The 27,353-nt window shown below is 42.8% G+C and overlaps 1 protein-coding gene across 9 annotated transcripts in view; it reads right to left on the bottom strand.

Annotated features, from left to right (window-relative positions):
- UNC79 (unc-79 subunit of NALCN channel complex) overlaps nt 1–27,353 on the bottom strand; it is a 161,997-nt gene that overhangs the window by 51,165 nt on the left and 83,479 nt on the right. For 6 of the 9 annotated variants that reach the window (XM_073349519.2, XM_073349520.2, XM_073349523.2 and 3 more), the window contains 6 exons: nt 26,778–26,927; nt 24,198–25,412; nt 21,587–21,694; nt 17,455–17,571; nt 15,467–15,550; nt 1,927–2,029 (listed from right to left, as the gene is read on the bottom strand). In XM_073349519.2, the coding sequence (XP_073205620.1) occupies nt 1,927–2,029; nt 15,467–15,550; nt 17,455–17,571; nt 21,587–21,694; nt 24,198–25,412; nt 26,778–26,927 (1,777 nt within the window). The remainder of the gene's footprint in view (nt 1–1,926; nt 2,030–15,466; nt 15,551–17,454; nt 17,572–21,586; nt 21,695–24,197; nt 25,413–26,777; nt 26,928–27,353) is intronic. The other 3 variants (XM_073349522.2, XM_073349521.2, XM_073349530.2) reach the window with 3 other exon arrangements.

The raw sequence follows: 27,353 nt of genomic DNA, 5'->3' as shown, positions 1-27,353 counted from the left end.
TGTCCCCTCCTGCAATGCTGAGAGACAACTCTGAACGCTCTGAAATAGCTTTGTAACGTCTAATCATAAGGGAGAGGTCAGCTGCAGGAGAGATGAGGCAGGGTTTTAAAACCACATAAAAAGACAAACAAACCAGGGAAAAAGGTACATCGCAGCCCAATAGGGAGGATTGGTTAATTTGATCAAGCAATCGCTTATGACTCCAACAGATTGACATTTTAACTTAATGGGATGCTACAAGCAATTTCCGTCCCTTTGTGTCTCAACAGGAGGAGAAGATGCTAGCAAGGTTATGAAAATCAATCTCATTTGGTTCAGCATCTGATGCCAAAGCTTTTGGAAAAAGGCCAAAGAAGATGCATGAAATGAGCCCACTTCTTGGGATGTTTAGCATTTACCCAACATAATTTTCAGTTCCACTGAAGACTCACATAACAGCCTTGCCCTTCTCTAGTAAGCATCCTGGCAGTTCATCTAGTGGCTAGAGCATAGGATTGAAAGCCACAACTCTTGGGTTCTACTCCCAGTTCTGCCATTGAATTAATGGGTGGCTTTAAGCCAGCTACTTTGCCGTAAAAAGAGTACCATCATATTTACTTACAGTGCCTCAATGGGATTTTGATCAAAGAATTAATGTTGGTAAAAGGCGTTGGGGATCCTTGTAGAGGAAAAGCATATAAGTGCAAAATAGCAGTAGTGGTGGTAACCGTAGCATTCAAGGTGCTGACTTACAGTCATGGCTTTACATTGCAATGGCAAAGCCATAGCAATTCAAAAAAGCGATAACTTTCATTTTAGGGAGAAAAAACAAGTTTTCAGTGGATTACAATGAGCCCTTACAGTAAAAAACAGAGAAAGCTCAATTGCAGAATTAAAGTCTTTGTTAATTGTGGATACAGTATTATTTCATCCATTTACATAACCAAATGTAATAAAAGTCCCTTCCCCTAGATCAAATCCATAGAAACAAAATCAGTCACGCACACAATGTGTAGATTCACATCCATCTTAGGTTAAGACTACCATTTTGAGTTTAATTAAGGCCAAACAAATAAAAACCACTCCCAGTTTCAAGGCAAAAAGCTTTTAGAACCAGCCAAGTCCCCAAACTTGCTTACAGAAAATTCTACCCAACCAAGAGATTAAGCAGAGCGCAAGAATTAGTGAATTCCCTGATCGCTGCCATAGAAACTCTAATACTTGAGTGCCTCCTCCCATCCCACTATCCACACAGATGGCAATGGTTCTCCGAAATCTCATGACGTGAGCTTTTCTCACAAGATTTCTTTCAGTTTGGACCTTTTCCAAATCAAATCTAGAAAAGAGACTCCTTCAGGCATTGGATCTGACTCAGATCCAAAACCATTGCAGTGAATTCGTATCCAAGGGTTTGGAGTGCAGGTCCCAGTTCAGGCCTATCTCTAGATCATCAAAAAGCCCCTTTAAAGTAAGATTTCCTTTCTCCCAAGGATACAGTCTTTATCCTGTTTATGTTCCTTTAAAACTGGAGGAGTCCCATGCAACAGGTACCATGGGTCTTATCTCACACCAGTGTAAAACTGGTACAAGTAACAACCTTGCCTTTAATAGCGTTACTTCTGATTTGCACCAGGGGTAAGTGAGAAGAGAATCAGGCTACACACCTTTCTTTATGTACAGTACTAGGCAAACGGTCAACACTCAAATAATGAAACAGTACTACTAATACTCACAGCCACCTGTGCACACACATACTCATGGCCCAGCATATTCATAGCACACCTGGTTTGGAACATTTTGAAAATTTTCCCTTGCTACAAAAAATTATGCTACTTAGGAGAAAATTTGAGAATGTTCTTTCACTGAGGCAGGGCCCATCCAAATATGTTCTGAAGCTCAGTACTTTTTAACTACCAAATTATTTGAAAGAAATAGAAACTGACTTACTTGTCAGTCATCATAGTAGGTTGGTCATCGGCAAATTCTTCCGGGGCTGGTACAAACATACTGACTATACTGGGTGCTGACAGTAAGCTGGATTTGGTGGCACCTTGAAGTCATTAAAAGAAAAGAAGCAAGGTAAATGGAAATCTGGAATGGACATGTGTGAACAAAAAAAGCCTTTGCAGTGTATGTAAATAAAAATGTGTCTCTCTGGAGAAAGATACAACACATTCTTTGGTTCTGTCAGACTACTCCAATTACTTGTGCTTATTTTATTTTTTAAGGGTCAGGAATTATTTTAAAAATTGAGATCCTAAGGAAGTAAAAGAAACAAACTGAAGGTGGTATGACTGCTTCAGTGTTAAATTGTCAAGTTTTTATCCCCTCATTCTTTAGGTAGAGTGGATGATCCTACAGTTAGTATGAGACTGGGTGTCAGGAATTTTAGATTCTTCCCCAGCTCTGCCCCAGAATTTCTGTGTGACTTTGGGGAAGGAAGTCACTTAACATCCTCTTTGCCTCAATCACCCCATCTGAGAAATGGAGATGTCACGGTTCCTCCCCCACTCTGAACTCTAGGGTACAGATGTGGGGACCTGCATGAAAAACCTCCTAAGCTTATCTTTACCAGCTTAGGTCAAAACTTCCCCAAGGTACAAAATATTACACCTTGGACTGGCCGCTACCACCACCAAACTAATACTGGTTACTGGGGAAGAGCTGTTTGGACGCGTCCTTCCCCCCAAAATACTTCCCAAAACCTTGCACCCCACTTCCTGGACAAGGTTTGGTAAAAAGCCTCACCAATTTGCCTAGGTGACTACAGATCCAGACCCTTGGATCTTAAGAACAATGAACAATCCTCCCAACACTTGCACCCCCCCTTTCCTGGGAAATGTTGGATAAAAAGCCTCACCAATTTGCATAGGTGACCACAGACCCAAACCCTTGGATCTGAGAACAATGAAAAAGCATTCAGTGTTTTACAAGAAGACTTTTAATAAAAAATAGAAGTAAATAGAAATAAAGAAATCCCCCCTGTAAAATCAGGATGGTAGATATCTTACAGGGTAATTAGATTCAAAAACATAGAGAAACCCTCTAGGCAAAACCTTAAGTTACAAAAAAGATACACAGACAGAAATAGTTATTCTATTCAGCACAATTCTTTTCTCAGCCATTTAAAGAAATCATAATCTAACACATACCTAGCTAGATTACTTACTAAAAGTTCTAAGACTCCATTCCTGTTCTGTCCCTGGCCAAGACGACTACAGACAGACACAGACCCTTTGTTTCTCTCCCTCCTCCCAGCTTTTGAAAGTATCTTGTCTCCTCATTGGTCATTTTGGTCAGGTGCCAGCGAGGTTACCTTTAGCTTCTTAACCCTTTACAGGTGAGAGGAGCTTTCCCCTGGCCAGGAGGGATTTCAAAGGGGTTTACCCTTCCCTTTATATTTATGACACGCCCCCCAAATCTCAGCTAGGGTGAAACACTGGCTGGGATTTCTTCCTGGAGCTCTAGGAAAACAGAGTTAATAAGACACATGCATCTCTAAATATACTACCAAGTACATAAAGACTAACAATATTTTCCACATCTCAAGGACGATTTTAACCAGTTGATTCTGGGAAACTTTCACGGGAGAATGCATCAGCCACTTTGTTAGAAGCTCCTGAGATGTGTTGGATGTCGAAATCAAAATCTTGGAGAGCTAAACTCCACCGAAGAAGTTTTTTGTTAGTTTCTTTGACGGTGTGAAGCCACTTTAGTGCAGCATGGTCGGTTTGCAGGTGGAAACGCCGTCCCCAAACATATGGGCGTAGCTTTTCCAGAGCGTAGACAATGGCATAACATTCTTTTTCAGTGACTGACCAGTTGCTTTCCCTCTCAGACAGTTTTTTGCTGAGAAACACTACAGGATGGAATTCTTGATCAGGTCCTTTCTGCATTAAAACTGCTCCCACACCACGCTCGGATGCATCTGTGGTTACTAGGAACGGTTTGTCAAAGTCTGGGGCCCTTAGTACAGGGTCAGACATGAGTGTCGCTTTAAGCTTGTTAAAGGCCTTCTGACACTTTCCGGTCCACTGAACAGCATTTGGCTGTTTCTTTTTGGTTAGGTCTGTCAGTGGGGCAGCGATTTGGCTGTAGTGCGGTACAAATCGTCTGTAATAACCGGCCAAGCCTAAGAAGGATTGAACCTGTTTCTTTGACTTTGGGACAGGCCACTTTTGGATAGCATCCACTTTGGCCTGTAGGGGGCTGATAGTTCCTTGACCCACCTGGTGTCCAAGGTAAGTCACTCTGTTGAGGCCTATTTGACACTTCTTAGCCTTAACAGTTAGTCCTGCCTCCCTTATGCGCTCAAGGACTTTTTGTAGATGTTCCAGGTGGTCTGCCCAGGAATCCGAAAATATGGCCACATCGTCAAGGTAGGCGACTGCATATTCTCCTAATCCCGCTAGGAGACCATCTACAAGTCTTTGGAAAGTGGCGGGTGCATTTCGCAGCCCGAAAGGGAGTACATTAAATTCATACAGCCCGAGATGTGTGATGAAGGCTGACCTTTCCTTGGCAGATTCATCTAGCGGTACCTGCCAGTACCCCTTGGTTAAATCCAAGGTAGAGATGAACTGGGCCCGTCCCAGTTTCTCTAATAGTTCATCAGTGCGTGGCATTGGATAGTTGTCTGGGCGAGTTACAGCATTTAGCTTACGGTAGTCCACGCAAAAACGTATTTCCCCATCTGGTTTGGGAACTAGAACCACTGGAGATGCCCATGCACTTTCAGAGGGGCGGATTACACCCATCTGTAACATATCCTGGATCTCCCGTTCTATAGCAGTTTTAGCTTGAGGAGACACCCGGTAAGGGTGGACCCTAATTGGGTGAGCTTTACCTGTGTCAATGGAGTGGTATGCCCGTTCAGTCAGTCCTGGGGTGGCTGAGAACGTTGGCGCGTAGCTAGTGCACAGCTCCTGGATCTGCTGTCGCTGCATACGCCCAAGGGTCATGGAGAGGTTCACCTCTTCCACACCACCAGCACATTTCCCTTCGTAATAGACACCTTCAGGCCACTCAGCGTCGTCTCCTCCCTGGGCTGTAAACTGACAAACCTTTAATTCTCTGGATCGATTAGAAGAGCTGAGAGGCGGTGGGTTGCTCCGTGCCGCCGTCCACGCTCTCTGGAGGCTTTCATCTGCTTCCTGTTCGGTCTGGAACTGTTCCCTTGATGCTGGAGACATCAGTTCCTCATTGGATGGGGACATAGGCTTGGTCCCTCTGGAAGCGATATAGGGGATGGAGCTGTTTCTGTTGACTGTGAACCGCTCTCCGCTGGTGCACTATGTTGGGATTCAGGCTCCGGCTGAGCCTCTTGTGTAGGGTTATCGGCTGCTGCCAGTTCAGGTTCGGTGGGGCCCTCTGGTGTTGAGGTTGCAAGTACTGGATTCAGTGCTGGCACGGGGTCTGGTGTTGGTTGTTTGGCTGGTTCCGGTTCTGGGACTGGTTCCGTCTGGGTCTCTGGGACTGGATCCACTACTGCTGTTGCAGACATTGGCCTGGGGTCCGGGTCCATCACCTCTGACCGGGCCCTGATAGAAGTTTCCGGAACAGAGCTAGGCCTCACGGCTTGTTTAGCCTGGCTGCGGGTGACCGTTCCCACCCTCTTGGCCTGCTTCACGTGATTGGCCAAGTCTTCCCCCAACAGCATGGGGATGGGATAATCATCATAGACTGCAAAAGTCCACATTCCTGACCAGCCCTTGTACTGGACAGGCAACTTGGCTGTAGGCAAATTGAAAGAGTTGGACTTGAAGGGTTGAATCGTCACTTGGATCTCTGGGTTGATTAAATTGGGGTCCACTAAGGAAGCATGGATAGCTGACACTTGTGCTCCGGTGTCCCTCCATGCGGTGACCTTCTTCCCGCCCACACTCACAGTTTCCCTCCGCTCCAAGGGTATCTGGGAGGTATCTGGGCCTGTGGACCTCTGGTGTGATTCCGGTGCAATGAACTGTAATCTGTTGGGGTTCTTGGGGCAGTTGGCCTTTACATGCCCCAGCTCGTTACATTTAAAACATCGTCCAGCTGACGGGTCACCGGGGCGAGGTGGGTTGCTGGAGAACGGGGTGGTGGGACGATAAGGGGTCTGGAGGGTTCTTTGGGAGGTAGGTGGGGCTTTGGGCAGCCCCCGGTAATAGGGTGTGGTCTGGGGTGGTCCCTTCTGGTCTCCGCTCCAACTGCGACCAGTTTTCTTCTTCTCTGCCACCTCCACCCATCTGGCTCCAATCTCTCCTGCCTCGATTACAGTTTTGGGTTTCCCATCTAGGATGTATCTTTCTATTTCCTCAGGAACACCCTCTAAGAATTGTTCCATTTGCATTAGGAAGGGCAAATTTACTGGAGATTCAACACTTGCTCCTGATATCCAGGCATCCCAATGTTTCACAATGTGGTAGGCATGTCGGGTAAATGACATGTCTGGTTTCCACCTTAGGGCTCGGAACCTCCGACGAGACTGCTCGGGTGTTATCCCCATTCTGACTCTCGCCTTGGATTTAAACAGTTCATACTTGTTCATATGTTCTTTAGGCATTTCAGCTGCCACCTCAGCTAAGGGTCCACTGAGCTGCGGCCTCAGCTCTACCATGTATTGGTCAGTAGAGATGTTGTACCCAAGGCAGGCCCTTTCGAAGTTTTCTAGGAAGGCCTCAGTATCATCACCTGCCTTGTAGGTGGGGAACTTTCTGGGATGGGAAGTGGTACCTGGAGAAGGATTGCTAGGGTTTGTTGGTATATTCTGCTGGGCCTTTATCCTCTCCATCTCCTCCACATGCTTCCTTGCCTCCATTTCCCTCTTGTGGGCAGCCTCCTGTACCTCCTTCTCCAGCCGCACGAGTTCTATCTGTCTTTCATGTTCCCTTTGTTTTTCCTCAGCCTGAAATTTGGCTAATTCCAGCTGTAGTCGAGCCGAGGATTTGGCCATTCTAACCTCTCTGTTTTTAACTAACTTTACACCCGAGGTTTAGAAATAAACAAACAAAACTTGGCTGTAAAATTTTGCTGTGCTGGAATAGAATACCTATTCTCTGATAGTGATTGTCAGCCTACAGAAAAAGACAATTCCCTTGTCTCTGCTCTGGGCCCAAATTAAAGCAAAAAACCTCCAACTACTTGGAAACCTGCTTACCCAGCCCAAAGAAAAAAAAATTTCTTTTCAAACCTGTGCTCCTTGTAAAACAAAAAAAAATCAAAATCCTAAAAAAAACCCTGCCACTTTTGTCTCCAGGCAAATGGGTAGAGCACACACCCCCTATTTACTTTTAGGAAGAAAAGAAAAAAAAAACCTCTGGGTTGGAAGACTGTGAATTTCCCTGCAGGAGTTAAGTACCCTGCCTCCAGGCAAAGAAAACCTGCAATTCACAAGATAATCCCCTTTTGTCTCTGCTTGGCCACAAAGCAGAGAGAAACCAAGCTGCTTTCAGTTTCAAAGCTGCTTTCTGGACTTCCTAAAAATTCCTTTTTAAAATCTGTATTTCTAGTTCAAAAAATCTCAACTGGATCTCAAAATGATTTCAGGTTAATCCCACCACTGTGCCACCATGTCACGGTTCCTCCCCCACTCTGAACTCTAGGGTACAGATGTGGGGACCTGCATGAAAAACCTCCTAAGCTTATCTTTACCAGCTTAGGTCAAAACTTCCCCAAGGTACAAAATATTACACCTTGGACTGGCCGCTACCACCACCAAACTAATACTGGTTACTGGGGAAGAGCTGTTTGGACGCGTCCTTCCCCCCAAAATACTTCCCAAAACCTTGCACCCCACTTCCTGGACAAGGTTTGGTAAAAAGCCTCACCAATTTGCCTAGGTGACTACAGATCCAGACCCTTGGATCTTAAGAACAATGAACAATCCTCCCAACACTTGCACCCCCCCTTTCCTGGGAAATGTTGGATAAAAAGCCTCACCAATTTGCATAGGTGACCACAGACCCAAACCCTTGGATCTGAGAACAATGAAAAAGCATTCAGTGTTTTACAAGAAGACTTTTAATAAAAAATAGAAGTAAATAGAAATAAAGAAATCCCCCCTGTAAAATCAGGATGGTAGATATCTTACAGGGTAATTAGATTCAAAAACATAGAGAAACCCTCTAGGCAAAACCTTAAGTTACAAAAAAGATACACAGACAGAAATAGTTATTCTATTCAGCACAATTCTTTTCTCAGCCATTTAAAGAAATCATAATCTAACACATACCTAGCTAGATTACTTACTAAAAGTTCTAAGACTCCATTCCTGTTCTGTCCCTGGCCAAGACGACTACAGACAGACACAGACCCTTTGTTTCTCTCCCTCCTCCCAGCTTTTGAAAGTATCTTGTCTCCTCATTGGTCATTTTGGTCAGGTGCCAGCGAGGTTACCTTTAGCTTCTTAACCCTTTACAGGTGAGAGGAGCTTTCCCCTGGCCAGGAGGGATTTCAAAGGGGTTTACCCTTCCCTTTATATTTATGACACGCCCCCCAAATCTCAGCTAGGGTGAAACACTGGCTGGGATTTCTTCCTGGAGCTCTAGGAAAACAGAGTTAATAAGACACATGCATCTCTAAATATACTACCAAGTACATAAAGACTAACAATATTTTCCACATCTCAAGGACGATTTTAACCAGTTGATTCTGGGAAACTTTCACGGGAGAATGCATCAGCCACTTTGTTAGAAGCTCCTGAGATGTGTTGGATGTCGAAATCAAAATCTTGGAGAGCTAAACTCCACCGAAGAAGTTTTTTGTTAGTTTCTTTGACGGTGTGAAGCCACTTTAGTGCAGCATGGTCGGTTTGCAGGTGGAAACGCCGTCCCCAAACATATGGGCGTAGCTTTTCCAGAGCGTAGACAATGGCATAACATTCTTTTTCAGTGACTGACCAGTTGCTTTCCCTCTCAGACAGTTTTTTGCTGAGAAACACTACAGGATGGAATTCTTGATCAGGTCCTTTCTGCATTAAAACTGCTCCCACACCACGCTCGGATGCATCTGTGGTTACTAGGAACGGTTTGTCAAAGTCTGGGGCCCTTAGTACAGGGTCAGACATGAGTGTCGCTTTAAGCTTGTTAAAGGCCTTCTGACACTTTCCGGTCCACTGAACAGCATTTGGCTGTTTCTTTTTGGTTAGGTCTGTCAGTGGGGCAGCGATTTGGCTGTAGTGCGGTACAAATCGTCTGTAATAACCGGCCAAGCCTAAGAAGGATTGAACCTGTTTCTTTGACTTTGGGACAGGCCACTTTTGGATAGCATCCACTTTGGCCTGTAGGGGGCTGATAGTTCCTTGACCCACCTGGTGTCCAAGGTAAGTCACTCTGTTGAGGCCTATTTGACACTTCTTAGCCTTAACAGTTAGTCCTGCCTCCCTTATGCGCTCAAGGACTTTTTGTAGATGTTCCAGGTGGTCTGCCCAGGAATCCGAAAATATGGCCACATCGTCAAGGTAGGCGACTGCATATTCTCCTAATCCCGCTAGGAGACCATCTACAAGTCTTTGGAAAGTGGCGGGTGCATTTCGCAGCCCGAAAGGGAGTACATTAAATTCATACAGCCCGAGATGTGTGATGAAGGCTGACCTTTCCTTGGCAGATTCATCTAGCGGTACCTGCCAGTACCCCTTGGTTAAATCCAAGGTAGAGATGAACTGGGCCCGTCCCAGTTTCTCTAATAGTTCATCAGTGCGTGGCATTGGATAGTTGTCTGGGCGAGTTACAGCATTTAGCTTACGGTAGTCCACGCAAAAACGTATTTCCCCATCTGGTTTGGGAACTAGAACCACTGGAGATGCCCATGCACTTTCAGAGGGGCGGATTACACCCATCTGTAACATATCCTGGATCTCCCGTTCTATAGCAGTTTTAGCTTGAGGAGACACCCGGTAAGGGTGGACCCTAATTGGGTGAGCTTTACCTGTGTCAATGGAGTGGTATGCCCGTTCAGTCAGTCCTGGGGTGGCTGAGAACGTTGGCGCGTAGCTAGTGCACAGCTCCTGGATCTGCTGTCGCTGCATACGCCCAAGGGTCATGGAGAGGTTCACCTCTTCCACACCACCAGCACATTTCCCTTCGTAATAGACACCTTCAGGCCACTCAGCGTCGTCTCCTCCCTGGGCTGTAAACTGACAAACCTTTAATTCTCTGGATCGATTAGAAGAGCTGAGAGGCGGTGGGTTGCTCCGTGCCGCCGTCCACGCTCTCTGGAGGCTTTCATCTGCTTCCTGTTCGGTCTGGAACTGTTCCCTTGATGCTGGAGACATCAGTTCCTCATTGGATGGGGACATAGGCTTGGTCCCTCTGGAAGCGATATAGGGGATGGAGCTGTTTCTGTTGACTGTGAACCGCTCTCCGCTGGTGCACTATGTTGGGATTCAGGCTCCGGCTGAGCCTCTTGTGTAGGGTTATCGGCTGCTGCCAGTTCAGGTTCGGTGGGGCCCTCTGGTGTTGAGGTTGCAAGTACTGGATTCAGTGCTGGCACGGGGTCTGGTGTTGGTTGTTTGGCTGGTTCCGGTTCTGGGACTGGTTCCGTCTGGGTCTCTGGGACTGGATCCACTACTGCTGTTGCAGACATTGGCCTGGGGTCCGGGTCCATCACCTCTGACCGGGCCCTGATAGAAGTTTCCGGAACAGAGCTAGGCCTCACGGCTTGTTTAGCCTGGCTGCGGGTGACCGTTCCCACCCTCTTGGCCTGCTTCACGTGATTGGCCAAGTCTTCCCCCAACAGCATGGGGATGGGATAATCATCATAGACTGCAAAAGTCCACATTCCTGACCAGCCCTTGTACTGGACAGGCAACTTGGCTGTAGGCAAATTGAAAGAGTTGGACTTGAAGGGTTGAATCGTCACTTGGATCTCTGGGTTGATTAAATTGGGGTCCACTAAGGAAGCATGGATAGCTGACACTTGTGCTCCGGTGTCCCTCCATGCGGTGACCTTCTTCCCGCCCACACTCACAGTTTCCCTCCGCTCCAAGGGTATCTGGGAGGTATCTGGGCCTGTGGACCTCTGGTGTGATTCCGGTGCAATGAACTGTAATCTGTTGGGGTTCTTGGGGCAGTTGGCCTTTACATGCCCCAGCTCGTTACATTTAAAACATCGTCCAGCTGACGGGTCACCGGGGCGAGGTGGGTTGCTGGAGAACGGGGTGGTGGGACGATAAGGGGTCTGGAGGGTTCTTTGGGAGGTAGGTGGGGCTTTGGGCAGCCCCCGGTAATAGGGTGTGGTCTGGGGTGGTCCCTTCTGGTCTCCGCTCCAACTGCGACCAGTTTTCTTCTTCTCTGCCACCTCCACCCATCTGGCTCCAATCTCTCCTGCCTCGATTACAGTTTTGGGTTTCCCATCTAGGATGTATCTTTCTATTTCCTCAGGAACACCCTCTAAGAATTGTTCCATTTGCATTAGGAAGGGCAAATTTACTGGAGATTCAACACTTGCTCCTGATATCCAGGCATCCCAATGTTTCACAATGTGGTAGGCATGTCGGGTAAATGACATGTCTGGTTTCCACCTTAGGGCTCGGAACCTCCGACGAGACTGCTCGGGTGTTATCCCCATTCTGACTCTCGCCTTGGATTTAAACAGTTCATACTTGTTCATATGTTCTTTAGGCATTTCAGCTGCCACCTCAGCTAAGGGTCCACTGAGCTGCGGCCTCAGCTCTACCATGTATTGGTCAGTAGAGATGTTGTACCCAAGGCAGGCCCTTTCGAAGTTTTCTAGGAAGGCCTCAGTATCATCACCTGCCTTGTAGGTGGGGAACTTTCTGGGATGGGAAGTGGTACCTGGAGAAGGATTGCTAGGGTTTGTTGGTATATTCTGCTGGGCCTTTATCCTCTCCATCTCCTCCACATGCTTCCTTGCCTCCATTTCCCTCTTGTGGGCAGCCTCCTGTACCTCCTTCTCCAGCCGCACGAGTTCTATCTGTCTTTCATGTTCCCTTTGTTTTTCCTCAGCCTGAAATTTGGCTAATTCCAGCTGTAGTCGAGCCGAGGATTTGGCCATTCTAACCTCTCTGTTTTTAACTAACTTTACACCCGAGGTTTAGAAATAAACAAACAAAACTTGGCTGTAAAATTTTGCTGTGCTGGAATAGAATACCTATTCTCTGATAGTGATTGTCAGCCTACAGAAAAAGACAATTCCCTTGTCTCTGCTCTGGGCCCAAATTAAAGCAAAAAACCTCCAACTACTTGGAAACCTGCTTACCCAGCCCAAAGAAAAAAAAATTTCTTTTCAAACCTGTGCTCCTTGTAAAACAAAAAAAAATCAAAATCCTAAAAAAAACCCTGCCACTTTTGTCTCCAGGCAAATGGGTAGAGCACACACCCCCTATTTACTTTTAGGAAGAAAAGAAAAAAAAAACCTCTGGGTTGGAAGACTGTGAATTTCCCTGCAGGAGTTAAGTACCCTGCCTCCAGGCAAAGAAAACCTGCAATTCACAAGATAATCCCCTTTTGTCTCTGCTTGGCCACAAAGCAGAGAGAAACCAAGCTGCTTTCAGTTTCAAAGCTGCTTTCTGGACTTCCTAAAAATTCCTTTTTAAAATCTGTATTTCTAGTTCAAAAAATCTCAACTGGATCTCAAAATGATTTCAGGTTAATCCCACCACTGTGCCACCATGTCACGGTTCCTCCCCCACTCTGAACTCTAGGGTACAGATGTGGGGACCTGCATGAAAAACCTCCTAAGCTTATCTTTACCAGCTTAGGTCAAAACTTCCCCAAGGTACAAAATATTACACCTTGGACTGGCCGCTACCACCACCAAACTAATACTGGTTACTGGGGAAGAGCTGTTTGGACGCGTCCTTCCCCCCAAAATACTTCCCAAAACCTTGCACCCCACTTCCTGGACAAGGTTTGGTAAAAAGCCTCACCAATTTGCCTAGGTGACTACAGATCCAGACCCTTGGATCTTAAGAACAATGAACAATCCTCCCAACACTTGCACCCCCCCTTTCCTGGGAAATGTTGGATAAAAAGCCTCACCAATTTGCATAGGTGACCACAGACCCAAACCCTTGGATCTGAGAACAATGAAAAAGCATTCAGTGTTTTACAAGAAGACTTTTAATAAAAAATAGAAGTAAATAGAAATAAAGAAATCCCCCCTGTAAAATCAGGATGGTAGATATCTTACAGGGTAATTAGATTCAAAAACATAGAGAAACCCTCTAGGCAAAACCTTAAGTTACAAAAAAGATACACAGACAGAAATAGTTATTCTATTCAGCACAATTCTTTTCTCAGCCATTTAAAGAAATCATAATCTAACACATACCTAGCTAGATTACTTACTAAAAGTTCTAAGACTCCATTCCTGTTCTGTCCCTGGCCAAGACGACTACAGACAGACACAGACCCTTTGTTTCTCTCCCTCCTCCCAGCTTTTGAAAGTATCTTGTCTCCTCATTGGTCATTTTGGTCAGGTGCCAGCGAGGTTACCTTTAGCTTCTTAACCCTTTACAGGTGAGAGGAGCTTTCCCCTGGCCAGGAGGGATTTCAAAGGGGTTTACCCTTCCCTTTATATTTATGACAGGAGATGATAATGCCTCAAGGATGTTGAGGCATAATTCATCAAGATTTGAAAAGGCTTAGAGATAGTTGGATGGAAGGTGATTTAGAAATGCAAAGTATTATTAGTGTTATTTTCAGTTAAGAAAACTTTTAAAGGCAAGCTATACCGATGAGGCGGAACTGACCGCCTACAGACCTTGTCATAGAGGCATACAAATAGTGCAGTCACATATGGCTCCCCCTTGCCCCGGGGGCACTACTTCTGTGCCCAAATCATGGGAGATGGGAGCATATTCTTGGTTAAACAGGAAGGGCTGAAGGCAGTAGGAGCCTCATTAGGACAGGTATAGAATAGGTGGAGTATCCTGGTTGACAGGACTTGTATTGATGTTATAGGACACCATGTCTCTGAAAAAGCTAACTTGTTCTCCAGAATCACAGCTTTTTTTTCCCTTTTTTTAAAATTATTTTTAAAGGTATTTCTCTAGCTATTATGGTTGTGAAAAAAACCTCTGGAACAATAGCAAAGAGAGGTGTGAACTGCCCCATTCATCTCAATGAAGTGTTAATGCAAGTGCCCTGTGATGATATTTTAATATCAACATTGTTAATTATTTCTTTTCTCAGGTAAGAAAGAACAGGAAAGGTCACACATCTACACAACCTATCAAGTACTGTCTCATTTTGATGCTACAACTGAGTGGCATTTGTGGGACAGCGCCATTTCTTTTTCCCCAAAGTTAATTAAGCCCCACTGAGAAGAGCCAAACTCAAGGAACCCAGTGGAACTCAGATTATCGGTATGATCACACCTGCATGGTCCACGCTGAGTGGCACCTCATTTTGAAGTTGCACATGCATGGAGCTCATTTTGTGGTTACAGCTTGGAAGAATACCAATGTCTTTTTCCCTCCAGTTTGACCCTTGCAGATATGGAAGGGCTGGAGGTGACTGAAGAAGCCAGCAAGAAAACAAACAGCAATCTGAAGGCCTCACAAACAGAATTCACAGCCAATGTTGAAACTAGCCTATTGTAATCCTCATCACAGGTTAAAGAAATAAGAGGTGGATTGTCTGACTAAACCTGATACAAATGGAGTTGCTATTGATACGGTCCCAATAGCTGCTGTTGCAAAGGCAAGCTCAGACCAAATGATCTATATGAGATCCCATTCTAGACTAATAGGGAGGGTACTGGGTGCTGAATGCTGCTTTAATGAAAACAGAAGTGTCAAACAATTGTTCTGCTGAGTTTGGAAGGAAACATAATTCTTTTCTATACAAGCTAAGACCCTATCTTATATGTTAAGTAATGGTCCCTGTGAGATTACACTGGATGCAGTAGACAGTTTAGAAAGTCTTGAGAAGTCTTCAGTGATATGGGAAACCATCGAGAATGCCAGAAATAACAGTTTGTTTGAATATGTCTAGCGAGTCTTTGCTTCATAAACTGATTCACTTTACCTTCCATTTTATCATCATGCTGGAAGCTTAACTGATTCCATCTCTAGCTACAGGTTACAGTATAGAATGCAAATGCTGGACATTGACATAATCATGGCTACATAACTGGAAGTAAGGCTAAGCTGCTAATAATAAGAACACTTGTGCTGATCTTGTGGTGAAAAGTGAGAGAGGATGCGATTCAAACTAGAGAAAGGCTAGTTCATGATGCCATTAAAATGCTGTAAGGAAGACTGAGCAGTTTGGATGTCAGGAATGAGTGTTCAAATAGCTAGGAAGTGGGGACATGGTGACTCAGGGAATGGGGCATACAGTCTTTCACTTCCAAGTCATCAGTTAAGTCCAGACGAGCAAGGCACTGACGAAGGCATCTAGGCATCCATCAACTACCCATGTCCTGTGTGAAATGAATTGGTGGTGTCACTCTAGTTGAACAGAACACAAAGCCACCATCAACCTTGTTAGTAGTCTCAGCAGAGAGACCAAGTTTGAATAGACATGGACACTGAACTAACCTCTTATTCTTAGTGGTGGTCCCTCCAGGTCAGGGTTTAGGCAAACTGAGACATTGCACGGCCGCTTCCCATGCTGTATCTGTTCTGTGGATAAACAGACGACTTCAGACTGTGGTACTGTTAACGCAGCGCCTATCGCCAGCACCACAAATTCACTCCAACAATTAAAACACCACCATCACCACACACATACACAACAGCTGGAAAACAGAGGGTTAAATCTCTGAGCATGAAAAGAGAAAAGAAGAGAAGAAAAGAAGGTAAAAGAGAGGTCCATAGAGGAAGCAAGAACTAGATTTAGCAATATCAAAGGAAGCCTTTTAGGAAAGCTCAAAGTCAAGGACATTTGGTAAGAAATATAGGGCTAATTGCAAGGATTCAGCAAGAAATGGGATATGTAAAGAGTCACAGAAAGAGTAAAAGTTAATGCTTAGGGACACTGAGGGATCAGTAGTTCATGGACATGCTTGTGTTGGCATAGGATAGACACACAATGAGTTTATTTTTCAGAGAAAGAGATTGGGAAAGAGAAGTTTGAAACGAGAGATGAAGAAAGAGAGGCACGGTACCCAGGTTAGCTGGACTGATGTAGAAAATATAAAGCAGCCACAAAATGATGTGAAGCTAGGGATTGCAAAAGTTCCCTTGAAAAGTTCAGGTGGTGTCTCAAGCCATTGGAGGAAGTGACTTGAAGTGAGGTCTTTTGGAGAGAAAGGTGACAGATGTTGAAAAGAATGCTAGTGGATTCCCAACAAGAACATTAAGATGCAGCTCCTCAAAGATATAGTGAATAGAATATTGACTTGCCCACTTGGAAGACAGGTTGAATAGCTCACATAAGAGGTAAATGATAAACTATATGGTTCTATACTAACAGTGGGAAACTAAATGGGAAATACTAAATGGGAAAACAGGGTTACTGTGTAAGTTTTGCTAACTGAAGTTTCTGTGTGAGATAAACTTATTTGATATGTCAGAAGGCTACCATGGACCCGCTATCAATGACAAATTCTGAACTAATGATGTGGGGAAGGTTAGGAAGGGAAACTGACAATCCACTTCATTCTGAGGATGGATATCACAAGAGAAGCCATGCCTCAGAGTCACAAATGGAATGGGACTGATGGGACTTAAAAGTGAAAACTGAATTAAGCACAATTTTTTAGACCAATCTCCCCACTAATGTGGCAGTGGGGACGTTCAACAAAGTACTACGCTCTAGGTCACTGTTTTACAGTTCTTTCCCACCCTCTTGTCACCTCCTGGTTTGCTAGTGAAATTCTAGCAGCATCATTCTATTATGGCACAATGAAACATATGCCAGAATTCATCATTCTGTGACAACTTCAGTGAACTATAGAAGATTTCACACAAGAGAAAAAGAATGAAAAGAAGAGGTTAAAACTTTTTTCGGGTGGTTAGTGGGGACATTCTGTACTTAATTCAGTTTTCACTGTCTGCTTTGCATTTCACTCTTAATGAGAAACATGGAAACCCAGTATGAATTACTGAGCGGAAACCCCATGAGTTCTGCATGAGCTGGCAAAAGACTCCCAAGCCTCTGCCTGTGGGGAAGTGAGAGTCTCCTTGGCATAAGGTTTAAATGCTTGATGTCTCAATATGATGCGGGGGCGGGGGGGAGGTTTGTCTTTATACAAATGATTCACACACACCAGGTGAAATCCTGGCCCTGCTGAAGTCAGTGGCAATACTCAATTTGATCTCAATAGGGCCAGAATCTCACCTAGCTGTATACAAAACAGTAATGGTCATTATTTTAAAGGAATAATATCCCACTACAATAGATCCATGCTGATTCACACCAGCAGAGAATCTCATATAATTCCACTGTAGACCTGAGCTTGGTTACTTTTCTCCAATGGAAGAATGGCAATGGCTCACTTATATTCACAATAATTGATCACAACAGAAAGAGGCACTAACTGGTTTAAGGGAATGGAAATAAAGAATAGAGAAGCATAACTTACCAGTGTCCCATGTGCTGATATTATGGGGCGCACTAGATTGGTGTTCCAGCTGTCTCTTCATTAGCTGGTTCATTGTCAGAGCTCCCAGGGAGCCCCTTTTCATCTGTCTGAACTGAGCTGCAAATCAGAATTTGAAAAGAGTTCAGAGAATCACACAAGCTGCTCTTATTCCCCCGATTTTGTCCATCAGCATGAAGGAGGTACTGATAACATCCACAAAGACCAGCTGCTTGCTCTCAGAATTTTATTCAAAGTAATCTGCTCTATTCACATAGTTGTACATGGTGAAATTCTGGCCCTACTGCAGTCCATGGCAAAAATCCTGTGGATTTCAGTAAAACCAGGATTTCACACATAGTGTCTACTATCAATTCCTTGGCCTGTAATCTTTATTCTAAAATACAGTGAAATGTGTTCAAGACACCACTTTTCTTAGACATCCCTAATGCTTAAGAAACCACCCCAAAGTATCGCCAGACATCAAATCAGACTGTGACTAGCCCATGTGTGCACACGCTGCAGGAGGGTGTCTTCCCCAACAACCCCCTTTCATTTGCACACACTATTCTAGAGTTAATCGAATGACAGTCTCTGCACCTGGGAAAGCATGAGCTCTGCTCCCTCTAGGCACCCCTAGGAAAAGAAAGTGGGTGAGGATCATAGCTTTGTGCCCCACCCTCTGCAGTGGCCTGCAGAGTGCAAGACACATTACGTGACTGGTGCATCCTGCAGTCTCGCTGAACACCCTGCCACTGAGGAAAGGATTGCATGTCTCTCTGAAGCTCTCAGGGGTGGGGTGGGACTCCATACCATCTTGTAGACAGGCCAGCATCAAAATAGCACAACATGGCCCTTTGTCCCCTCCACTTTTATTAGAAGACCTCATTCTTTAAGTAGCCAACTTCTGCTGGTCCATCAAGTTGCCAATTCCTATATTTTTTTTTCACCTACATTGCTGTATATTTTACTGAAAATGACTAGTTGTGGACAATACTCCCTGAATAAACCATAATGTAACCAGCAATTAAGACCAGTATTGTAATATATTTCCCTAATACTCAAATGGAAGGAGAAACAGGTGATGGGATGCTCCCAACCTATCTTCTTTTTCCATCCTTTCAACAGGAAGCATCAAGATGGGTGAGCATGGCTCCTTTATCAACCCAGTCTGAGCAATGTATTTTCCCCAATGAAACCAAGACTCATTGCCTGAAACTGATTCTTGGGTCCTGAATCTGAAAAGCAATCGAGCATGTTCTTAAATCCATACCTATTCTGGAAAGCTTTTAGCCATGTAGATTTAAGCATGAGTTTAAATATTTTCTTGAAGTCAGGCCTACATGATATCAATGTGAAACCTCTTTGTCATGATCATTTTCATTTGCTACTAAAAGAAATCTAACATAGTTTTAAAATAGTATTAACATGACACCTGACAGTACAATTATAAAATGCCCAATAGTAACCAGCTAAGCTTAAAAAAAACAAAAAAACAGTCCTTGACATTGTTAACTGAAAAGGCAGAACTGGAGATGAGCACAATCCATAATGTTCAGATCCAAACTTTGTTCAAAGTTTTGAGGCACTGAGATCCCAGGTCTTGGGTTAGATCCATCTCAATGTCTAACTGCAAAGAAGGTTCAAACCCAAATGAAATAGAATAATGGAATCACAGATAATGTAGGACTGGAAGGGACCTCTTTAGGTCACTTAGTCCTGTCCTTTGATCTGAGGCAGGCCTAAATATTATCTAGATCATCCCTGACAGGTGTTTGTCAAAACTGTTCTTGAAAACATCCAATGATGGAGATTCCACAACCTTCCTAAGTAATTTGTTCCAGTGCCTAACTATCCTCACAGTTAGGAATTTTTTCTTAATATCTAATCTAAATCTCCTTTGCTGCAATTTAAGCCCATTACTTCTTGTCCTGATCTCATCTCATAAGGAGAACAATTTAAAGAACTTTCTAACAGAATAAGTACCAGTATCCAATTTATAATAAACAGAGCAATAACATCCACTGGGAATCTGCTCATCAAAACAATTTCATACACATCATAATGAGAAGCATTGTAGGATTTCCCCCATTTATACAATACCCTTTCAATATATCAAAGCACATTTAAACTCCATTCGGATTCAATAACAAAATTATCCAACTCTGCAGCAAACCAAACCTTGCATAAATGAGCTTCAGGAACTGAACCGAATTGTGATTGCATTTAATATTTAACTTTTTTGTTTTGTTTTGCAGCTGCCTTTCACAGCAAATTAGCAGAAAAATCTAATTTCCATCTCTTCCAGTGCAAGGGATTTTAAATAGATGCTTTATCAGTTTATCAAAGACCAAATTTCCCAGTGAAAGAATGGCAATTAATTTCAGAACTGACAATGTTGCTTGGAGTGCAGAAGACTGTTAAAATCTAGGAAATTATCTCTTTGAACTTCCTTACCAGCTTTTATGATTGTAATTCAAGTTTTTTTAATAAATATTCAACATTATCAAAGTGGTGTTGAGTTGGTTCATGTTTTCAGAGTTATTTACCTGGTTTCTTAAGGACAGCTGTGATTTCAAACGTTGAAAAAACAAAAAAGCTGCCTCCAGCCTTTGAACTGTATTGGAGCCAAGTCGGTCGCTACAGAAAAGCATGTGACATTTCACGTAGTAGGATTGTACCAACAGAAATATTATTTCCATGATTTGTTTTCTACCAATAACTTGAAAAAGTCTAGGGAGCAGATCCTCAGCTGGTGTAAATTGTCATAATTCAGTTAGACTTATGACAGTGTGTATCAGCTTAGGATCTGCCCCTATGTTTCTTTCTGTCTGTGGAAATTCCAATGGGAGAAGACAGGCTCCATGGGAACTCTTCCTGATCAGGATTTTTTGAAAATGTATGCGTCTATAAACCAGCAGCCTAAGTATAATTATGTATTCATATTACACTAGTGAGTAGTGCCCTCAACAGAGGTCAAGGCCCCATTGTACTAAACACTGAACAAACCCATAGCAAGAGACAGCCCCTGCTCCAAAGAGCTCACAATCTAAATAGACAAAAAAGATAAAGAAAACATTTTTATCCCCATTTTACAGATGAAAACTGAGATACAAAGAGAAAAAGGGCCAGATTTACAAAGGTGTTTAGGTGCCTAATGATGCAGAAAATTACCTAGTGGGGTTTACACAAGCATCTCAGCAGGGTAGGCACCTCATGTCCAATGACATCAGTGGGAATTCAGCAACTAAGCTGCCCCAATTTAGTTGCTTTTGGAAATCCCCGTAAGTGCTGAGCTGCATCTTTAGCTGCCTAAATACTTTGTAAATCTGGCCCTCTGGACTTGCCTAAGGTCGCACTGGAAGTTGGTAGTGCAGCTGGGGAACTGATTCCAGCTCTGCCTGAGTCCTAGACTGGTGTGCTGATCTCAAAACCATCCTTCCTTTTACAGGCCTCATATTACTTCCACTGAAGTCAGTGGTTCTTGGATATCACTAAATAAATTAATACTCAGCATTTTTATAGCACCCTATGGGCCGGTTTCTCCTCTCACTTAAACCCCATTTGCATCACTGTAACTCCACTGGCTCCAGGGCAGTTACATCTGATTTTCGTCAGGCCCAAAATCTTGAAAGAACTTCACTAATATTAAATGATTAATGCTCACAGCTCTCCTGCAGAGTAGTTATTATTATCTCTGTTTCACAATTGGTTAAGTAGCTTTTCTCAGACCACATAGCTAGTAATAGAATCCTGGGGAGTTTCTGTCTCCTGGTCCTGTGCTTAGACAACTAGATAATGCTACATCTCATTCGAACTGCACACACAACATCAGCAAAAGGCTGCGTTCAGCCACCACCTCCTCAAAATTCCACTTATTGCTTAAGGATGTACAATGCATATGCAGCAAATCAATGTCCATGAAGTTGGCTATGTCACAATAAACTGTGTAGTCCTTAATTGCAAACATCATGCTGGCATTTGGAGAGTTAACAAATCTAACAATGCACCACATAAATATGCTTCCAGTCGCATAAAGTTTGGAGGAAGATAATGTGCCAGATGCTGATGCATATTAGATGTACAAATGCAGTAACTGAGTTTCAGTTCTTCAATCTAGGGGAAAAAAACTTACTTGATATGGAAGAGTGACTACTTGTCTCTGGCACACCTGCTTCAAGTGTTGGAGCAGAAGATGATTCTCTTGGCATTTCCAGAGTTGAAAGTCCTTTAGCAGTGGGATCTGCAAATGGAAATGGTGCTTAAACTCTGAGTGCATTATTTAAAAATCAGAGAACATTTTTTCATCAGCTTCCTTCTCTGATTGCCATTTTCACATCTTTTCAATGTTCCATTTGCCATCTGGCACCCTCCAGTGATGTTACAGGAGCACAGGAAGTTGTTTCTAAATCTCTTTTTAAAGGAGATTTGTGGATAAGCCTCTTGGAGACTATTCATATATAGTACATACTATAATGAATAAATATACATAAAGCACCTGACTGATCTCAATTACAAAGTGTACATCAGGACTAACTTAATGGAAGTCAATGGAGTAACACTGATGTAAATCCAATGTAAATGACAGAATGCCACAACTCTTGCAGTATTTGGTATTATTCTTAAAGCTTCAGTTCCTAAAGTCATTTGATTGCGTGAGAATCTCTGCTTTCATTTAAAAAAAAAGTTTATTGCCATCAGAGTTGCAGAGAAAAGCTTGAAAATATGCATCCTACAGTTTAAAAAAACGGAAAAGAATCCCAAATCTAATATTTTTAAAAAATCTCATGATTTTTAAGCTAATCTCATGATTTCTGAGCAGCTGAAGTTATCAAAACTGAAAGACTCAAATCCAAAGTTTCTCCAGGCATTACTAGCTGTCTTGTGCAAGCACAAAATAACTAAGAAAATGTGAAGTTACATATTATTACAAAAAAAATCTCAAGCAGGAACCCATGGGTTGTTCATTTGAAGAAACAGATCATCTGGACAGTCCACTGGGAAACCCATTATGTCAGAATCCTTTCAAAGATATTAAAGCATGCAAGTGTCAGCATTTTGCAATAGGTGCTTGAAACTGTAACCAGCAAATTATGATAACCACATCAAGCCTACTTTCCTAAACTATAATAAATGTATCCACAAACTAGTAAACTAATCAGGATGATAAAATAAACATAAAACCCTTAGACAACAAGATATGTAACTCATTCTGGTCACTACCTGCAACATACAGCATTATAAACCAAGATCATTTAATGGGACATTGTGAATGTTTTATGAGGTGGTATAATAATACACTCAGCGATGTGTAATCATGTTGCTCTTTAGTGGATAAATATTCTCTTTAGTGGATTAAGAGGTATGATGCTAACATCTCTGACAACCCTTCCAGTTCAGCAGATGTTTGTGAATGTACGTGTGAAACCTGGTTCTCATTGATTTGCAGGCTCTAATGGCGAAAAAGGGGTTGAGTCTGAACAAATCCAATTTTCCCGTGGCCACCTCCCTTTGCAAACCTGTACAAAGCGTTTAGGATCAGTTGGTTCATTTTCACTTGGTTGCACTGGCTCTTTGGCTCACTGGAACCACAAGTGGGACTAGGCTTCAGCCCTGACAGAACACTGACACTGATTGCCGTTAAATACATTTACCCTTGCAAAACTGGAATATAGTTAACACATCAACATAAAATAATGAGACCGTTCTCATTAATGGGGGGATGGAAGGGCAATTACAGGAGGTGGAGCTAGACATACACAAAAACTAGGCTTCACTTCTCATGCAACAAGATAACTAGTCGTAGGAATATTTTCCCTTTTGAACCTGTGAGATCAATTACTGTGCGTGACCCCCAACTGAGCAATGAGTCCCCACTAACTGAAAAATACTGATGGTACTAGGCCACTGCTTCCAAAGTCCAAGAGAAGTAGGGGCCACCATACATTTTTTAAAATTCTTTCTGGCTTTTCTAGCTGGATCACAGCATGTAACTTCTGTCTTGTGGAGAAACCAAATGAAAATACGTTGTGTTGAGATCAGTTCAACAAATCACGCTACAGCAGAAATATCATGGGAACTCTCACAATAAATGGGGGCTGAACTTGAAATATACCACAAACGATGGACCAATAAAGTTCATGGATACCCAGATACAGCAAAAACAAAAGTATCTGCAAAAAGCTTCATGGGAACGTTTTGTGAAGAACAAACTTCAAGCAAATCTCTACTGGTTCCAGGCTGAACTTGGAATTAGATTCCAAAAGCTAACAGTCTGCACAGCCCTACTCTATACAATCTTCTTGCCATCTATTGACTACAGCCCGCAGAGGAAATAAGTTCTAACAGCGAGTGAATGTTGCACAGATTACACTGATAGATTTTAAGGCGAGAAGAGACAATTGTGATCATCTAGTCCGACCTCCTGACACACGCCATAGAATTTCATCCACTAATTCCTATATCAAGCCCAACAACATTTGTAGTTGAACTAGAGCATCTCTTTTAGATATGCTATCACCCATACATGATACTTGTGTAGAGAGTACATTCCCAATTGATTCCAACACGTTCGACAGCAAATTCACTGAGAAGCAGACACTCTGGAAGGGTACATTTATATGAGATCCGTTCTGACATTTTATATCCTACTGTCTGGCGTGTAAACAGGACTGAGTGATCAAACAGATACATTACTAAAAACTTAAGTAATAACAGCTTTTGGTTTGGTTTGTGGTTGTCCTCACCTGTCTCTTTCTGTTCTCCCAGCTTGTCTAGAACATTAAAGGAAACATCAAGGTATTCTCTCTGTATAGCACTCACAGCAATCTTTCTCTGTTTTCTTTGCCTGGGAACAATCTGAATCTTAAATTCTGACTCCTCAGCTTCTTCCTCCTGTTTCTGTTCTGTATCAGATTCTGTGCTGGCATCAAGCTTATCAGGTTCTGTTTGGTTTTCAGAGTCTTCAGGAACCTTAATAAGGACAGTTTTTACATTTGAACTTGGAACTGGTCCACTAGGTTTAATTTCTTCCATACTAAGCTCAGAGTTATCATCAAGGGACATCTCAGGGAGCGCAAATGACTTTTGCAATAAGTCTCGCTTTTGCTTAAGTGTTAGTGGGCTCCCACAGGACACATCTTGAAGTTCCTCTGGCTTAGCTAACTCTTCAAAGTCTTTTTGAACTTTGGGAGCTGTGGAGGGGATTTCCTTTTTTCCTAATGAAACATTATTGCTCGCATCCTTAGATGTAAAGTCTCTCGAGCAATCCTCAATGCTGAACTGTACGAAGCGGGTTGCACTGAGGCTGAGGCCAGAGGCACTGATGGGAGATGAGGGAGATGACACAGCAGTTTTGCCAGAGATACCATCATTTAATTGGTTCGTTGTTTCTTCTTCTTCTTCATCACTCTCCACTATTCTCAGGGGAGGAAGTGGTTCAAAGACTAGAGAGTCACTGTCTGAAGTGGAGAGGATTGAATGTTTATCAGGCCCTGATGTTGAGTCAGAGGACAAATCTATCAGATCTAAATCCTCTTTAAGAACAGGAGGTTTCACTGGAGAATCCACTTTTACTTCATATGTTTCCATGCAGTTTAGCCTGACTTCTGGTATGACAGGTCTCCTTATTTCCTGGAAGCTTTCCATGATAGAAGGATTCTCTTGTGTCTCTGTATTTTCAGTCCTGGTAGAAGAATTCTGTCTAGGTCGTCCATAATCACTGTGTCTATGCATGGTGTAAGCAGCAGTGGCGGGTGGTTTATCTAAATCACACCGGTCTATGCAGGACTTCCTACGATGTTCATCTAATGTAAACAACAGGGAGTCTGCATTCCCTATATCAAGAGATTTTTGTTTTAGAGAGCGCAGTTTTTTTTTCTGAATGCTTTCTTCTCTCACACAGTGTAGAATGCTGTCTTGTAACGCCCCAGTTTCTCTATATTCAGCCAGTTCTATTTCACCTGATTAAAACAGAAAAAGCTAGTACTATTTTACTGGGAGATTTTTGGCAGAAATCATGTCTTGATCTCATAGTTCAGCACACGACTGACATTTCAGATACAAACCCAGTGTTATGACAGTTAATCTTCAATCAAAATCATCTGAGATTTGTTCTCATCTCAGAGTCACACTACAAAGAATTTTGCCACAGGCAAAGAAAAAGCCACTGCCCAGATCACTTTACTCAGACCGGTTTCAGAGTAGCAGCCGTGTCAGTCTTTATTCGCAAAAAGAAAAGGAGTACTTGTGGCACCTTAGAGACTAACAAATTTATTTGAGCATAAGCTTTCGTGAGCTACAGCTCACTTCATCAGATGCATTAAATTTGTTAGTCTCTAAGGTGCTACAAGTACTCCTTTTCTTTTTTACTCAGACCATTAGATTGTAAAAGCAAATTCTCAGCTTCCACCAGATGTACCCTCCATAGGGTCTATTTGGCCCTATATATTGAATAAAAGATGGTGTGTTGAAAAGGTTTTATTGGCATCCATGTGGGACGGCTGCATTACTTATGAGTGGTGAAGCCACCCAGTAGGTTTATGGGTCATCCCAAACATACGTCAATATCACCTTTACACCATACCTCCCTGTATTCTGTATATGGCATATAGGTTAGAGGAAAGTGGTTTTAGAAATATTTTATTTTGCTGTAGCACTGCTACAGTACCAAGGAGCTCTAGTCATTACTGTTACTATAGATCATTCTGCCTTGGAAACCCAATGCCAAAAACAGAAGGAAAAATTACTCCAAAAGTTCAGGCTAGGGATTGTCAGAAAATTAGTTTTTTGCTACCAAAAAAAAAAAAAAAGGATAATTTAAAACCAAAAAACTGAAAACTGAACATTTTTCAGGTTTGGGCAAACAAGAACTGAGTTTTTTTAAGCAATGGAAAACCAAAACATTTTCAACAACATTGGCATTATTTCCACAAATATTTCCATTTAATCAAAAAGCCAACTTCTGTCAAAAGAGAAGCTTCAACTGAAAATTTTCAACCACCTCCAGTTTAGCCATTAGTAGAAGAGTAAAAATTTAGAAACTTCTCAAACTGAGCTTTAAATAGCATTTCTATATATTATAGAGTCACATTTTAACAAGAAACTATTGATTTTGTGGCCCAACATCATAAGATGCCTTAAAGAGGCCTTATTTCTGGAAAGTACTGATTTTCAGAGAATGAGTACTCAAACTCCTACAAGTGTGTGAACAAGAATATTAAAATGATGCACAGTGACAAAGTATACATAAATTAAGGTGTTAGCATGCTACAAGCAGCAGATTATCGTATTTCTTCACAACTTAACTCTGATAAAAAAATTCATACTTCTCTGGGCATTCATCTCCACTGGTTGATATTTCACCATTTTGCTGCCACCAATCCTTTTCAGCCTTGCAAAGAATGTCTGAGACTCTTTACTACAGGGTCCAGTTGGGGTGTCATGAATATCAGATTCATCAAAGACACTGTCTTCCTCTGCTCGGGAAAGAAAATCATTATTACTCCTCAGAGTCAGACCTTGCACAAGAAACAGAGCCTATGGACCAAATCCTCAGCTGCTACACATCAGTTTTTAAAGTAGAAAATTTAAAACGTTTTACAGGTTTGTAAAGAAACCCATATCATGGTAATACCATTCAAAACACACTTTACAGCTTGAACGATTAAGGTCTGAAAAGTAAGGAACAGTATTTTTTTCTAAGCAGTTAGTGCTTGTTGTAGCATTCACCATGCACAGTATTCGGTGAGATCCTCAGCGGGCATAAATTGGTGCAGCTCCATTGAAATCAGCAGTCCTGTCACAACTAGTACAATGAAATACAGCAGAGATGTTGGGAGAGATACTGGATGCTGGGCAAATGCATCCTCTGCATCAGGACTATCGCTGACTGAGATAGGATT

The sequence above is a fragment of the Lepidochelys kempii genome, chromosome 6 (genome assembly GCF_965140285.1).
Source record: "Lepidochelys kempii isolate rLepKem1 chromosome 6, rLepKem1.hap1, whole genome shotgun sequence".
NCBI classification, from domain to species: Eukaryota; Metazoa; Chordata; order Testudines; family Cheloniidae; genus Lepidochelys; species Lepidochelys kempii.
This window is presented reverse-complemented; position numbering and strand designations above follow the sequence as displayed.